Here is a 16,363-nt window from a genome sequence, read left to right as displayed (position 1 = left end):
AGATCCGTTGGTGGAACTCCAAGAGAAAACTTGCAATGTAATCGAGGCTTAAAAGTCCTCTGGAGTTTTTAATTTTCACCTCAAAATCTCCAACCTGAATCTCAGCATATACCGTAGAGTTTATTTTCTATTTTTTTGTTTGTTTTCTCTTTCAATGGAGGATTCAGTTAGCATAGCATCTATTGATGATTGCTAGGTCTGTGCATGTTCTATGAATCAATTTAGCTTACCTTGTACTATTTATAATCATGTTTTATGTTGGATGTGCCCTCACAATTAATGTAATTGTTATTTGTCCAATGATTTATTCTTTCTTAAGGGTATTTTCTAAGGAGTGGTGACAGTCCCACTCCTTTTGTTGAAGAGATAGAACAGTGGTGGAAAGAAGAGGAAGATAGGAGGAGAGGGAGGGGGAGTCAAAGGGACAGTGGGTCGGATTCGAACCCATGCCGACTGAGGCCACTAATAATTTATTCTGCCTATTTCTTGCTTTGAACATAATAAAACAATTGATCTAAAAAATCGGATTTCCAAGATCAAAAAATACATTTAAGCCCTACAAATATGTCAATTTATTATATTCCACAAAAGAATTCACACGAGAGGCACTGTAGCCTGCACAGAGGCTACTTGAACTGGCACCCAGTGGACCTGCAATCTTATGGGCCCTACACTCTTCATGCTAAACTATGCAAACGCAACGATGGAGCGTCATTTTCACACATACTGTGGCTACGTACATTTGTGTGGCTCAACTTTTGTAACGGACCGTATACAAAGCTCCGTCTCTCTGTTTGTTTGTTTTCTTCATTTATAGAACCATAAGTCCATTCTAAATAACTGAAGAGAGAGAGTGTGTGTGTGTGTGTGTGTGTGTGTGTGTGTGTGTGTGTGTGTGTGTGTGTGTGTGTGTGTGTGTGTGTGTGTGTGTGTGTGTGTGTGTGTGTGTGTGTGTGTGTGTGTGTGTGTGTGTGTGTGTGTGTGTGTGTGTGTGTGTGTGTGTGTGTGTGTTTGTTGGATGGTTCTCCTATCCTTGTGGAGACCTAAAGTCCCCACAAGGATAGTAAAACAAGGAAAACATTTCCCACGTCCCCATGAGGACAAAGGCTATTTTAAACTTAAGGGTAAGGGGTTAGAATTAGGGTAAGGGGTTAGTAGTTAGGTTTAGGGTTAGGAGTTAGGTTTAGGGTTTGGGTTAGGGTTACGGGTTAGGGTTAAGGTTAGGGATATAGTAAGGGGAAGGGTTAGGGGTTAGGGAGAATAGTATTTTGAATGGAAAGTAATTTTAGGTCTCCACGAGGATAGAAGAACAAAATGTGTGTGTGTGATGGTGACAAATATAAATAAAAGTCCTGGACTGAGAAGCATCCATACTGTTCTTGACGTACAGAATATAGTGAGTCAGAACCTTAACGATCATTATTAAGCACATAGTGGGGGAGGGCTCGAAAGCCAACCGCTCAAATGAGCTCCAGCTAGCCTTTTTTTCATAAACCTTGAGTCACAATGTTGGTTGACACAGAGCAATACATACACGGCTAGGGTTACACTCCACACAAATACACAAATTCAAAATCCAGACCTGGGCTCACGCTAACAGACTTAGTCACACACTCACATACACACATGCCCACAGCTGGAGGAGAGGAATCAGTGTTTCCACAGTCTGCTCCAAAAGCAGCCATGCCCATGTTGCAAAAGCAGCCTCACTTGCCCACCCAGTTTGGAAATGAGTGTGTGGCAGAGGAAACTACTGTAATATGTAGATTGCAATGGACACATTGGTAAATGCTTTTAATTCTAGAGTATCAATAATGCTGAAGAAAAATAAACACATTCAGGTACACAGTAAGGGGTGTATTATTTTAGAGAATGCACAAAGAACATCGGGGGGTGCAGCTTTTGCAGCTTTGTCCTGCATTCTAGAGCAATAATCATTATGCCTAGTTTGCTGGAAATTATATAATCATATTTTTCTGGATAGGTTGTCTAAGCATATCTCTTTACCTGTTCAATTGTCATTTTTATTAATGCCACACTGGTATATAGTATCATAACCCAATAATTAAAGCGATTTTTGTATTTTCTGAAGTCTAGCAACCTTGCCAGCAGGCATGGCAGCTAAAATAGTTAGACAAGCTACTCTAACTCGATTGATAGCCAGAAATGGCTTGGGAGCTAGTTATGAGGTTGGGAGATTGGGAACCTAGCTCGCTGGCTAGCTAAAGCCAACTTCGTAAAATTTCTAGGTGGCTAGTATTACAGACGAACAACAAAACATTTTAGATGTATTTATTCAATAGCCTGGATCAAATTCATTTACACACATAGCACCTGCGAGTCCTGCACATCACCGGCAGCTAAAATCAAATCAAACGCTGTGTGTGTCACTCGACACTTTCTCACCTCCACCACTGATGGAGCACCTCCACTCAAAAAAAACATACTAGCGTACTACATACAGTACCAGTCAAAAGTTTGGACACACATACTCATTCAAAGGTTTTTCTTTATTTTGCTATTTTCTACATTGCAGAATAATAGTGAAGACATCAAAACTATGAAATAATACATATGGAATCTTCAAAATAGCCACCCTTTGAATTGATGACAGCTTTGCACACTCCTGGCATTCTCTCAACCATCATCTCAAATATAAAACATATTTTGATTTCTTTTAACACTTTTTTGGTTACTACATGATTCCATATGTGTTATTTCATAGTTTGATGTTTTCACTATTATTCTACAATGTAGAAAATAGTAAAAATAAAGAAAAACCCTTGCATGAGTAGGTGTGTCCAAACTTTTGACTGGTATTGTACTTCAATCAAATGCATTTATAAAGCCCTTTTTACATAAGCAGATGTCACAAAGTGCTATACAGAAACTCAGCCTAAAACCCCAAACAGCAAGCAATGCAGATGAAGAAGCACAGTGTCTTGGAAAAACTCCCTAGAAAGGCAGCAACCCAAGAAGAAACCTAGAGAGGAACCAGGCTCTACTTAAAATGCATACTATGTACTCATCGTCACATAATATTTAGCACGTACTGTTTAGTAAAAAGTATGCAGATGCCACGGCCGCAAGACAATGCATTGTGGAAAAGTGTGCATCAAATTCTACTAGAAATGAGTATAACATCCTGGCATTTGAACCATACTAAATAAATATAAAATCACCTATTATTTTTGCATACTGAGAATGCGTCATGCACAATTGCGTTGTTTCCCATTCGTTGATTCCGGTAGGGCATCCGCATATCTAATTGATCAGCTTTTGTCAAAGCCGAAAAGAGTGACATTGGGCATTTAAAATATACTCCATTTTCAAAATGTTGCATACTATTGAACTTATCAAACAGCCTACTATTTAGGATGCAAGTATGGGTATTCGGACATGACCAGTGTCTGCGTGCAGTAGAGCAGGGATTGGCTACTCCAGTCCTAGGGGACCTGATTGGTGTCACACTTTTACCCCAGCCCCAGATAACACAACTGACCTGGGGCGCAACTTTCACTGGACATGCCCCCCCCCCCCCCCCCCCCACACACACTCATTCTGAAATTGCATTTTAGTCCCCCCCAGTTTTATCAATGGAATGTGATACCGCCTCCAAGCGGTTGGGTAGGCTGTTCGGAGTGTTTATCCGACTGGATAAAAAAATACAAATAATAATAATGAGTCCATCCCACTTCTAAAACCAAAGTTGCGCCCCTGCATCTAACTACAATAATCAACTAATCATCATCTTCAATTTAGAATGCAATTAGTTGAATCAGCTGTGTTTGCTGGGAATGGGGATACTCTTTGCCTGGTCCAGTGGGTGTGGCCCCTCTGCAAAATACAGCCGACAGATCTTTTTATAAATAATGATGATAAATCATGGGCTTAAAAATGTATTTTAGTAATTAATTCAACATCAAAACGTTTTCTAAGCAGGACAAATCTGAGGTGGCACGTGCCCTTGTGCCCCCTATGGGCATGATGCCTCTGTTAAGTTATTGCTCTTGTGTCTGTCCACAGAGTTTCCTTAGTTCTGTTAGTATTCCTGTCAACCCAGTTGAGTGGCTGGCTGGTTCTTCTGTCTTTCCCAGCGTCTGACTCAGTCTTCAGATATTCCTCAGGCCTATCAGACTGGTGAATTCTTCCTTTCTCTGGCTCTCTCTCTGTCTTGACTGCACCCAACGCCATCCAAGATAAATATTTAACAGCTTGTGAGATCAACAACCAAAGGTCACATCCCTCTCTGTTGTCCTCTCTCCACATCATCTCCTCATCAGAGAAAGCCCACTGTTCCAGACTTTCATCATCATGGCACATGACCATCACCCGAGTCACACTAACCATACTTTAAAAAAGGTATATGAGTTATTTAGTGGGTTATGGCATTGGCTTCAATGTGGCTCAAGTCACGTCCCTGGTTGTGGCTTTGTTCGATTGTTAAACTCATGGGTTTGTGAGCTACCTCTTGAATTTAGAAGTTCTCACATATTGAAATTTGTAAGCTATTTAACATCATGTTGTTCTAAAAATGACAAATCATTGACTCACCTTGAACACCTCCCTGTATTTTAAGTCTCCTGCCATGTGGGCATTTGTTGGAATAAATCAACATTCATGATTGTGCACTGGTGGATGATGACTGTTGTTCTTCATTAACACTGCTTAGCGGTCATATTAAATATTAACCCAATATAATTTCTAACATGTTGCCTAAAGTAGAAATTAGGGTTAGATAAGGGGACTGAGGTCTGTTATGCACAAGGGGGACAGGGTGCACGGGCACATAGGGACTTGACCAACTCATTTTATAAACCTCTAGTTAAAAGAACATTTCTACAAGCTGTTAAGAGTGCATGGGTGGGGATCCTACAGAAAGCTCCATACTCCGACCAGACTCAATAAAGAGCTCTTTGTAGTGTTTACAAAGGCCCACTAGATGGCATCCTATGGACACAGGTGGTCCAAATGCATGAAGCTCATATTGTACACATTCAGGAGCTGTGGAAATAAAGTCCAATATAAGGCCTTTTTGCTGGGAGAAGAGACCACAACAGAATCAAAATTTGTAAATATCTAGACCCTTAAAGATGCACTATGCAGAAATCGCTCCGCCATTTCCTGGTTGCTAAAATTCTATAATAGTTTGACTAATTTCGGTTTAAGTGACAAAACAATCAAGTATCGTGTAGAGAGTCATCGTACAATCTAAACCGCTGTGAAATACTTTTTCCATAACCAAAAATATTGTATTTTTAGCTGTTTGAAGCTGAAACTAAAGAATGGGAAGTATAGAAACATAGAACAGATCTACCGCTTCTTAGACTTGCTTTCAATGAGAAAGAAATGAATGATATAGATATGTCAATGTGAATTTGGTCAGTTGCCCAAGAAGTTACATATTGCAGGTTTAAAGAAACAGATCATAAATATGACTAAATCAACAAGTCTTATAATTCATAAAGTTATGTGCTAATGTGAAAAAATCAATTGCATTAATGGAACGGTAGTAAATGCTAATAAAACCTCCCATATATTTGGAAAACACATTAAAAAAAAACACATTCAAAGATCTTAAAGTATGCAAATAAAACAGGTACAAACTAAAGGTAAAAGAAAAGTGTAAGTGCTAATATAGGCAAATTAAGTGCTGTAGAAGCCTCCCTCATAAAGTATCATGCAAATAAAAGGAACACACACTAAAGATCCAAGAAAATAATGGATTAGGTTTCGGGTTGAGCTAGAGTGTGGACATGAAGCTAGTGTTAGGGTTATGGTTAGGGTTGAGCCTGGATGTGGACATGAACTAGAACTAGGCTATTCAAAAGCGTACGGCCCTAAACAGAGACAGAAAATATGTTGACATGCAGATAATCAGTAACTCTGTGTTATTAAATGTCTTTGTAATTACATTTTATAATGAGAAATATGTAACATGGTGAGTGTAACGGATGTGAAATGGCTAGCTAGTTACCGGGTACGCGCTAATAGCGTTTCAATCAGTTACGTCACTTGCTCTGAAACATAGAAGTAGTGTTTCCCCTTGCTCTGCAAGGGCCGTGGCCTTTGTGGAGCGATGGGTAACGACGCTTCGTGGGTGACTGTTGTTGATGTGTGCAGAGGGTCCCAGGTTTGTGCCCGGGTCGGGGCGAGGGGACGCCATAAAGTTATACTGTTACATGAGCTGCATAAGTATTACTTCACAAAGTGAGCAGACCACACTAGGCCGAGTAGCAGTTATGTTCATGGATTTTATTACACATATAAAACACATATATATTTCTACAACAGACAACATGTCTTAAATAACAGATACAAAAAGTAGACAATAAAAATACAGTATGGGTAAAAGGCAGCGATTGATATATGGTCCTAAAACAGTTATATATCAAACAGAATAGTTATCAGCACAGGAAGTCACTCTTATAGAGTAATAGATCACAGTCAAGTAAAGTACATGTACAAGAAAATATAGCTTTACACATTCAAGTCTTTTTGTGCAATTTATGCCAATAGCAGCAGGTTACATTCATTATCTTTTCAGTAGATTGTGCATTTTCATTTCTTCCTCTTCTCAGCCTTATTGTGGTTGTACCTCAACAGCATTTGATCATATCATCATATCAGTTTGTCATGTGATGGTCTGTGCCTGGGGCGTTTAGTTCTTGATGTTCTGGCGACACAGAGGGCAGGATCCAAACTCTTGGATCACTCTGGTGGCACACTGGAGACACAGGCACTGATGGCCACACCGCAGGCTGATACAGGCCTTCTGGCTCATACACACTGCGCAGTCCTCTACACTCTCACAGTCTGCAATCAGAACAGATATGCTCAGTTACATGTGGGACTCGGCTCGGCATGGCTTTGAAGTTAGGGTGGTTAGTGGTGTGGTGTCCAAAAGGTTGCTCACTCGTATGTGAGGCTAACATGTACTGTAGCTACAGTATGTCATTGAACCAGCATGGCTTAGATGTTTCTATAAATGTTTAGCTACACAATAGTACATGTGTGTAAAATGTTAGTCTTGGGAAAATGTTTGGTTTGAAATAGTATGGAACATTATTATTTTAAGAATAGCTAGATGAGAAATCAAGTAATTACATTCAAATGAAGGATATTTTTCATTTAAAAGTTTTAAAACAAGATAGAGTTTGTTGTATCGTGACACTTACTTGATGTCTGCTTATTGGCTGGACATGGAAGAAGATATCTCTCATGCCTGTCATGACAAATTTGCTTCACATTCACATATGTGTCTACATTGAGCGAGGCATGTCTCTGATGAGCAGAACAAGAGGAATGCCGTTGAGGAGCAGGACAGGATTTCCGATTACACAAAAAGTATTTCTTCTCCGAACCTACAAGAGATAACCAGATGTGCGGTTAGTCACTAACAGTTGGACATCAGTAGTTCCTTCCTGCAGTCAATGACCAAAAGCGCCCTCTTTGGCCTCATGGGTGGAATGTTATTAATATTTTTCATAATTTCATAATTAATAAAGATTATTATTAAAAACCTAACGAAAATCCAGTGTTTCTATGCCAAACAATTTTGTTATATTTCAGTCTTCTCTGACGTGTATATATAGCATAATATTGGGATGCAAACTCAAAATGGGATGCAAACTCTATAACTGACATGGTACATGTCTTCTTTTTTAAGCCCATAATCATGTGTGTGAGGTGTATACTTTTTTTTCAAGTAGATTTGTTTACGACTACCAAGAATCACTCTGTGTGACAATGATTTAGCCAACTGCAGTAATAAGTTAAACTAATAGGTCAAAAGAGAAGGACAGACAGACTGTTCATTCATACATGTTCCATTGATTTCTGAACTTACCCAGTAAGAGCACAGAACAGGTCTGCCCATACACGTCAAACATGGCCCACAGGGGCCAGCTGAGGTCTACTCCCTCCAGCAGTTTGTGTTGTCGGCCGTTGGCATTCCTGAAATACAATGTACCGCCATAGGAGACCCAGAACTCCAGCTCTGAGCCTGCCAGGCAGCACATCTCAGGCACAGGAGCGGCCCAGTGACCAGGGATGTCTGTGAGGTCTGGGATGGCCATGGAGGGCAAGGCTCTGGCAATTGGAGGTACAGTGGTGAAGCCTATACGCATGGCTCCACACCAGTTCAGCCCACACTGTTCCACTCGCAGACGCACCCTCTCCTGGGGCCGTATCGGGCGGCTGCTGAACACCAGGCCATGTCTGAAGGTGTCCCCAGTCCTGTCTGCCCGTCTAGCCCCCTGGCTCAGGCTCACCAAAGCCCCCACCGCCTCCCTATGGAAAGTCAAGGGGCCCAGGCAGCGAGGTCCACAAACATGTGCTGGCTCAAGCTCTAAAGAAGATTTGAAAAGGGGAAGTAGGGCTAATCATTTGAATGCTACAGTACCTCAGTCAGAGATGAAATAGATAGCTGTTGTTGACAGACATAATGATTAAAATGATAAAAACAACATAGAAATGAATATCTGAATGTGACTGAGAATGAAACTGCTTTACTGCTTTATGGAATTGATTCTATGCAAGCCAACAAAGTAGATTGCATCGGTATAGGAAAGGCTTTTGTCAAATAATCTTAAATGACAGCAATTCTCATTCACTGATCAATACAAATACTGAATGTTACTTGCAAAAGAGGAGATGAGATTATATTAGTGTTATTATTATTTTAGTTTTGCATTAACACTGCCAGCAAGAAAGGCAGTTACACTATGTTGATAGATAAATATTAAGGAAGAGTCTTGTTTACATCACATTCCTGTTTACAGTGCCCTAAACAATTATCTGATTTGCCTTACATTAAATTGTATCTCCCCATTAACCTGTTCTAAACTTGTGTTTCAAATTAAATCTTTCATTCACATTAATAATAATTTAGCCCCCTCTCACCCTGGACCAGAGAAGCCTCTGGATAGCAGAGTTCTTGTCACTAGTAAATCTAATTCCTAGTCAAGCCATAATAACAATTTAAAAAAATAAAACAGATTATATGGCTGGTTGCCAGAAAATCTCTTATTCAATTGTATATCGTAAATGACAGATGGGTCTTCCTCTAGGATCTACCATATGCATGGGTAACTGCCATGTATAGTATGTCAGTGTTGTGAATGACAAGCTTTACTGTTATCTGTGCCTACCAGAATCCCTTGACGTAAATGTGCATGATACATTGAAGGAAAAATATTGTAATGTTTGTAGATATAAAGATTCATTTTACATAAGACCATTATAATATAAGTGGTTGGTCTACATCTCTGAAAATATACTAGAAGTAGACTTCCCTCCTATTACAATTACAACACAGTTGTCATCATTCATCAATGAAGAGACGATCCTTACCAAGGCTTCTGCTGATCATCTTATACATGTTGCTCTTCGTATCCTCTGTAATGTAATGCATAGCCACATAGTACACCTACAGTAGGTTGAGTAGTTCTGAGGTGGTGGGTGTGTTCGCAGGCTTTATACTCCTCTGTCTGCCCACGTGCCTGTAGTTTATACACACAAGATTACTCATCACAAGGAAAGGAAAGGGGAGGGCTAAGGGGCAGGACCGTACTCTGGAAAAGTACCTACATTCTAACAGAAGAGACCATGTTTTCATTTGCTTTATCTAACACCATTTTCTGTTTTATCCAACACTTTGAGATCTTTGAAAACAGTAACATTTTATATTTTTAAAGCATGATACAAGTAAACTGTGGGAAATCAACCAGAGGTATCACGCCCAAGTGGTTTCACTGTCATTTTACATTATTCAAGTTATGAATAAACCAGGTTCTTTAAGTAGGTATATATAATGTGAAGATAATTACTGCTAAACCAGAAATTACATTATTCTTTCAGCAATAAGGAATTCCCCCATGTCCAATGACTACACATGTAAAGCAGGTAGCTACAGCCTACAACGCAAACAACAGAATGTTGTATGCCTGTATAAAACTTTTCTTTCAATCTTTTTTTAATCCAAGAATTGTAGGTTCCACTTTCTAACCATCGCTATATGCACCACATATTTTTTTCATGGGGAGAGGATCATTTATAACAGTAACAAAAGAAGTAGCCACCTAAAAAGTATATATAATCTTACCTGCCTCGTGAGTTACTGAGAATCAGTTGGGGTTTTCCATTTCAAATGTCTAAAAAATAACTAGAAAACTCTGTGGAAATTCTACATTTGAACCGTTGCATCAGCTCAAACATCCATGATTGATTCAGTGAGACGGTAATATGATAAAGTAGTCTCTATTGGGCCAGGGCCAGGGTGAGGTATCTCACAGGGGACTTGACATGGTGGCAGTGAGTTGACCTCATTGCAAAATAGGCTAATGGCATCACTTCCCTCTCAACTCTACCTCCTTTCAAACTGTTGTTTTTGAAATGATCTTGAAAATGTGCAATGGTAACTCAAAAAGCCTATGTCATTCCAACCTGGACTCATGGGTAGATGTAACATAGTAAATCTAAATCTGTCTCCCTCCATTTAGTAGGATATGTTACGTTTAGCATGTTATGTATTAATTTGTGTATGTCCATCATCCATTTCATATGATATGTTATGAATTGCAATTCGTATGTTATCTTATGATTTGCAATTCATACAACATGTTACTAATTTGCAATACGTATGATATTTTAGGAATTCCAATTTGTTGTGGCTAACGTTAGCTAGATGGCTAACGTTAGCTAGGCTAGGGGTTAGGGTTAGGAGTTAGGTTAAAAAGGTTAAGGTTAGGGGAAGGGTTTTTCTAAAATGCAAAGTTGTTGCAAAGTAGCTAAAAAGTAGTAAGTAATTGTGAGGTTGCTAATTAGCTAAAATGCTAAAGTTGTTCATGGTGAGATTCAACCTGCAACCTTGGGCTGCTAGACCCCAACCAACCACCAACTTTCTGTCTTATGTAACCATACCAAACATAACATATCATACTAATTTGAGTGTCCCGGGTTTATGTTTACTACGTTACCTCTAGTCTATGAGACCAGGCTGGTCATTCAGAACAAGGCATGTCAACCATTTGTGGTTACAAATCAAACTGCTGGTCACCCACTGCTCAAATTGGCCAGGGAAAAAAAGGTGAATTTGGCTGCCCTCTGTTGGAGGTTGCGGCATCAGCAGGTTCAGCATCATGTGACAGGATACAGACCATCCCAATTTACATTCCAAAATCATGTCACCACTTTTGGAAAGTTACTGGACATATCGATAGTAACCAGAAAAAAGTAAGGAGAAAAGTGAGCTAATAGTCACATGTTAGATCTCCCCTCCCCCCACTAAATTGTCTCAGGAAAACTCCAGGTCAGGATTACACAAGATTATGCAACGCTCTTGGCGTTTCCCGTAGACTGCTATCAATCTGTCCTCACAAGAGCAAACAATACCAGTGTTATGAATTTGACTTCTGCTAAATGTGCACATATAGACACAATTATAGAAATCAGAGCAATATGTGTGCATATTACAAATAGACTAGTTAATAATAATAATTCTTATTATTCTCTAATAATAATAAGTTTAATAATTCTCTAATAATTCTCTAATAATTTGTGAGTTTACATTTTGTAATAAATATACCCTTCTACATGCCGTGACGATTTTAATTTGTTTTTTTATCCTAAATAATAACTCAAATATATTTTTTTAATCAATTCACTGTTTACATTTATATTTCCATAGAGTATTAAATACATTTGAATAAAGATGTGGGAAATACAAATGGATTTTTATCTATTAATGGAATGAGTATGAATAGATACAGAACAATGACTCCATTAGAGATGATGCATAAAATGGACAGAGAATAGTCACAGAATGCAACAACATAATAACCAAACTTCCATCAAAAGAGAAATCCAGCTTTATAAGAATAACCACTATTCAAAATATCTTATGAAAAAGCTAGTTGTTTTACTTTCTTTTTAATTGAACCTTTATTTAACTATTCAAGTCAATTAAGAACAAATTATTATTTACAATGACGGCAAATGGAGGACAAAACATACATCAAGACAAGAGACACCACAACACTACACAAAGAGAGACCTAAAACAACACAACATGGTAGCAACACAACATGACAACACAACTTGACAGCAACACAACATGACAACACAACATGGCAGCAACACAACATCACAACACAACATGGCAGCAACACAACATCACAACACATGCAATGGACTAAAACAGAGGAAATATAAATCTGTGTGCCGAAGCTACTTCTTCCTCAGCACCACAGAGGGCCAGCCATGTCAGGCCATCAAAAAGCAACTTGTTCCCACTCCACCTTTTCAAAACACTATTAATCTGCTGTTTTCCAATAGTTGGCTTTGACCAGGGAGCCAATAGAAAGACATGAGAGCTGTGAGACCCTGACCAATCCTAAGCAGGATTCTAATGTGGCCTATCTTTATCAAGGTGCCACTCCACTTCAAGATACTGCTTATTTATGACCCCCGAGGAGAGAGCAGGGAGGAGATATTTGTCTTGAGGAGCAACTGTGAACACTCTTTCTCAGGTGCCACAACACCTGATGCTAATTTTGGAATTACCACGTACAGTGCAATGGCACAAAACAGGTGAAGGAAGAGAGTGAAGAGGTTTTATGCTGGTACCTGCCCTCTGCTGTCATAGCCAGCTAGAGAGACACCTCTGCAGATACCAGTGACCTGGAGTAATCTGGTCCTCAGTTAGGGGACATTGGCATTTGCATCATAGGTCATCATTTGAACATCAAAAGACTGGATTAAGAAATAAGAACACAATCAACAAACCTGTATTCATCCAGCTTGGTGAGAGAGGTGAACTTGAACCTTTGTGGGCCACACTGGGTCTTTTCATGACTGGACCTTGTTAGGTGAGTTGGTGAAATCTGGAGGCGGGACCACTTCCCATGGATCCCAACATACCGGGGTCTTTCCTGTTTAACAACAGCCTGAACCAATTCTCCTCGGACTTAAAGACACCTGTGTGTCAGTTCTCAGTGCCCAACTCCTTCTGCAAGCTCAACCCAGGCCTGAACAGCCAGCTGCAGGCAGCGGGCACAGCCCAAGGCATTAGCAACATTCTCAGCCGTTCCATGATGGGCGCTACAGGCACCACCACCCTGCTCTCTGGATACCCCACCATGGGGGGCTTTGGCACTGTGGACCCAGGGGTCTACTACAGCTGTGCAGACTATAACCCCTCCCTGGGCAGCTTCACCAAGCCTGGCACTGAGTGCCCCATGAAGGGTCGCAGTGGCAGTTGCTGGGCAGAGAGCGGGTGCGAGTGGAGAGGAGGGAGGCAGCAGTGCACAGACAGTGAGTCTAACTCCACACTGTAATCAGCTTAACATCACACCACTCACTAACCAACTGCCTGAGGCAGGACATTGGCTCTTATCAATCATCCATGATATTCAGAGAACTGTATTATTAGCTAGATTATTATCATGTTTTTCTACAAGCTCAAACTAATTAATAAATGTAATTGTGTAAATTACTCTGTAATTGCTGTTTAATTCAAAAACATCTTAGTTAAAACATTTTAATAACTTAATTTATCTCATTCAAGTTTTTAATTCAAGGTTCTGTTAGTTAAAGGTGTAAATATATTGTTGATAGAGTGTACTGTTGTCTTTGAAATACTCAATATTAGATATTGTAATCTATAATGTTATTTTATGTGTCATTGTTTAAAAACTGATTCATCCACTTGACATACATACAAATATTTGGAACCTGATTACATGCTATATCCAAGTATAATGTTGTGCAAGTCACATAAAACCTTTCAAGATTGCTTTTAAAATATCATATATATATGTGAAAAAATGAGGTATTGAGAAATGTATTCTTTCTACTATTATATCTGATAATCTTTAAAACAACCATCCTAAAAATACAGGACAATTGGTTGTATATATGTCCTATGTTTTGTTTATTCATTTTGATTCCTCCAATATAAGAATATTTGACTAACATTTTACAGTTAGGAGATTCATATCTATGTAATTGACCAGGTCATCATTATTTACTCCACTATTAATATGAAGTCCCCAAATGACTCAATTTAAAAAAAAATACTTAACTGTAATATATACTTTATTTCCAGACAGTGGGCATCTAGGAGATATGTCAGGCAGGAAGAAGCACACCAGACCTACATTCAGTGGACATCAGATATTTGCCCTGGAGAAAACCTTTGAGCAGACCAAGTACTTGGCCGGGCCAGAGAGAGCTAGACTGGCCTACTCCCTGGGCATGACAGAGTCACAAGTCAAGGTAAAACAGATCTACATGCATGCACTAACAATTATACACTTCATCTTAATTCAAGTTGTAAAAAGTATTACAATATTGTATAATGTAATGTAAGCTGGTTAAAATAAGAAATCCCACTAAGTAAATAAATGATTTCATCAGGTGTGGTTCCAGAACCGACGCACCAAGTGGAGGAAGAAGAGTGCCTCAGAGCCTAGCTCCACCCAGGCCACACAGGGTGAGCATGGAGGAGAGATTTCGGAGAACGAGGTGGAGGATGAGGAGTACAACAAGCCTCTGGACCCCGACTCAGACGACGAGAAGATACGACTGCTGCTGCGTAAACACCGCCGGGCTTTCTCTGTACTCCACCTTGGACCACACCACGTCTGACACACTAACACAAGCGCACACACAAATCAGATGTGCATGTTGTAGCAAGGGGTATCATGAAACAAATCATTTTGTAGTATAGACCCACAATTTAATATTCAAGCATGTTAAAAAAGACACATTTACAATACAGTAAGTTTAAGGAGAAAAAGGGGTAATAGTTCACTTGAACTGTTGCCTTGACGTACAGTACTGTATAATGAAAACAGAGAGATGTTACATATGTAATGATTGGTGAAACAGTTCAATTGAGAATTGAACATATCAATGCGTTTCAATGTGGAAACTGGTTTACTGTTATGTGGGAAATCCATTATGATAATCTGTTCTGATGGTTGTATCAAACGTGAAAGGAAATTGTTTCTAATGTATAAAGACACATTATAGCAGACAAACTGTATAGATGATTTGTAAAGCATTGATAATGCAGTTTACAGTACCTGTTTTATTTGTACAGAACAAACACAAACACTATTTTGTTTTATCAAATTAATTTGCTTGTTGTACTCCTAACATTCAATGTCCATTTGAATTTGTTCACAGTCAACTGCTGTACAGTAACTATGAACACAGAATACTTATATAATTAACCTTTATTAATTTAACTTGAGAGCCTGGCAATGCTTTTTTCATACTGGCGTTGAGGGCACACATAACTCAAAATAAGTCTTAACATTCTATTTCGACTAATGTGTTGGCAAGCTTTCATGACATTTGAGGGTTTCTGCGCATCCAAAATAAGTCCCATAAGTATAGTGTAAATAAATGATGAAATTTGGAATTGTAAAATAAATTGCGAATTATTTATTGAAAACAATGGTAAAATGATTGTGTCATGCCTTGGTTTTTCTGTAATTGTTTTCAGATAAAAGACAACAATCTCAAAACAAACGACTAATAGCACACTGGATCTGACATTAAAACAGGCACTGAAGTCTATATCAGCAATAGAGATTACAAGTGACAATTAAGACAGATCGGCAGTAGGGAGGCACAATCATTGAGTAGAAGAGAGGGGTCAAAGGCCAATCCCACTGTGATCTATATAGTTACCAGGGTGCTGTGACTGAACTGGCTGGAGTGTTCTGTGTTGAAGACCAATAAATCAGACTCATCAGCAATGATGAAACAATGATGCTATTGTTGATAATGAAACATCAAGCGTTAGGTCGCTCTACAATCAAGCAATGTCTACATCACCAGATAAAGAGGATATGTTAACAGCCACACTTTACAGACTACAAACTTTTAGAAATATTCCCAGAATAATACATAGTGTATCAGATAACTTTCTACCACTGAGAGTTATATACTGTAAACAGAAGAGACAAGGAAGCTAGGAGAAAAGCTGAAAAGCAATATTGATGTCAGTGTTGCCATGGTTGGGAAACGAAACCTCCGAAAATACAGTACCAGCCAAAACTGGTAATGTATGTTACATTTCAGGTGCATCCAGTTCTGGCTGTAAACACTGGAGTGAAACAATTCCTCTGAAATCACATGGCAATGTTTGTGTCAGGCAGGGCATGCCATTACTGGTGTAACAGAAAACGAAAGACAAATAGCGATCATAGTTACCTACCCAAAGAAAAACACTTGCATGACCCTGCGAGAGGTGCAAGTAGAATGCCAACTGAGAAGAATCAAGCTAGCAGCAATAACAATGACATTGGTTTTACAAGGTACCTACTGGGCACAGAAGTCAATTCAAAGT

At 39.2% G+C, this 16,363-nt stretch overlaps 2 protein-coding genes across 2 annotated transcripts; one reads left to right on the top strand and one right to left on the bottom strand.

The window, feature by feature from the left end:
• Positions 1-6,234: 6,234 nt before the first annotated feature.
• On the bottom strand, positions 6,235-9,490 carry LOC139576783 (E3 ubiquitin-protein ligase NEURL3-like). Its single transcript, XM_071403241.1, has 4 exons — positions 9,355-9,490; positions 7,850-8,350; positions 7,179-7,364; positions 6,235-6,816 (listed from the first exon to the last, which is right to left on the bottom strand). The coding sequence occupies exons 1-4, from the start codon at positions 9,413-9,415 to the stop codon at positions 6,662-6,664; spliced, it is 903 nt and encodes a 300-aa protein (XP_071259342.1). The 5' UTR covers positions 9,416-9,490; the 3' UTR covers positions 6,235-6,661.
• A 2,970-nt stretch (positions 9,491-12,460) lies between these two features.
• On the top strand, positions 12,461-15,463 carry LOC139576784 (homeobox protein Nkx-6.3-like). Its single transcript, XM_071403242.1, has 3 exons — positions 12,461-13,314; positions 14,108-14,277; positions 14,419-15,463. The coding sequence occupies exons 1-3, from the start codon at positions 12,906-12,908 to the stop codon at positions 14,647-14,649; spliced, it is 810 nt and encodes a 269-aa protein (XP_071259343.1). The 5' UTR covers positions 12,461-12,905; the 3' UTR covers positions 14,650-15,463.
• The last annotated feature ends 900 nt before the right edge of the window (positions 15,464-16,363 follow it).

Source organism: Salvelinus alpinus, chromosome 5 (assembly GCF_045679555.1).
Source record: "Salvelinus alpinus chromosome 5, SLU_Salpinus.1, whole genome shotgun sequence".
Taxonomy (NCBI): domain Eukaryota; kingdom Metazoa; phylum Chordata; class Actinopteri; order Salmoniformes; family Salmonidae; genus Salvelinus; species Salvelinus alpinus.
Note: the sequence above shows the minus strand (reverse complement) of the source record. Positions and strands in the feature narration are given on the sequence as shown.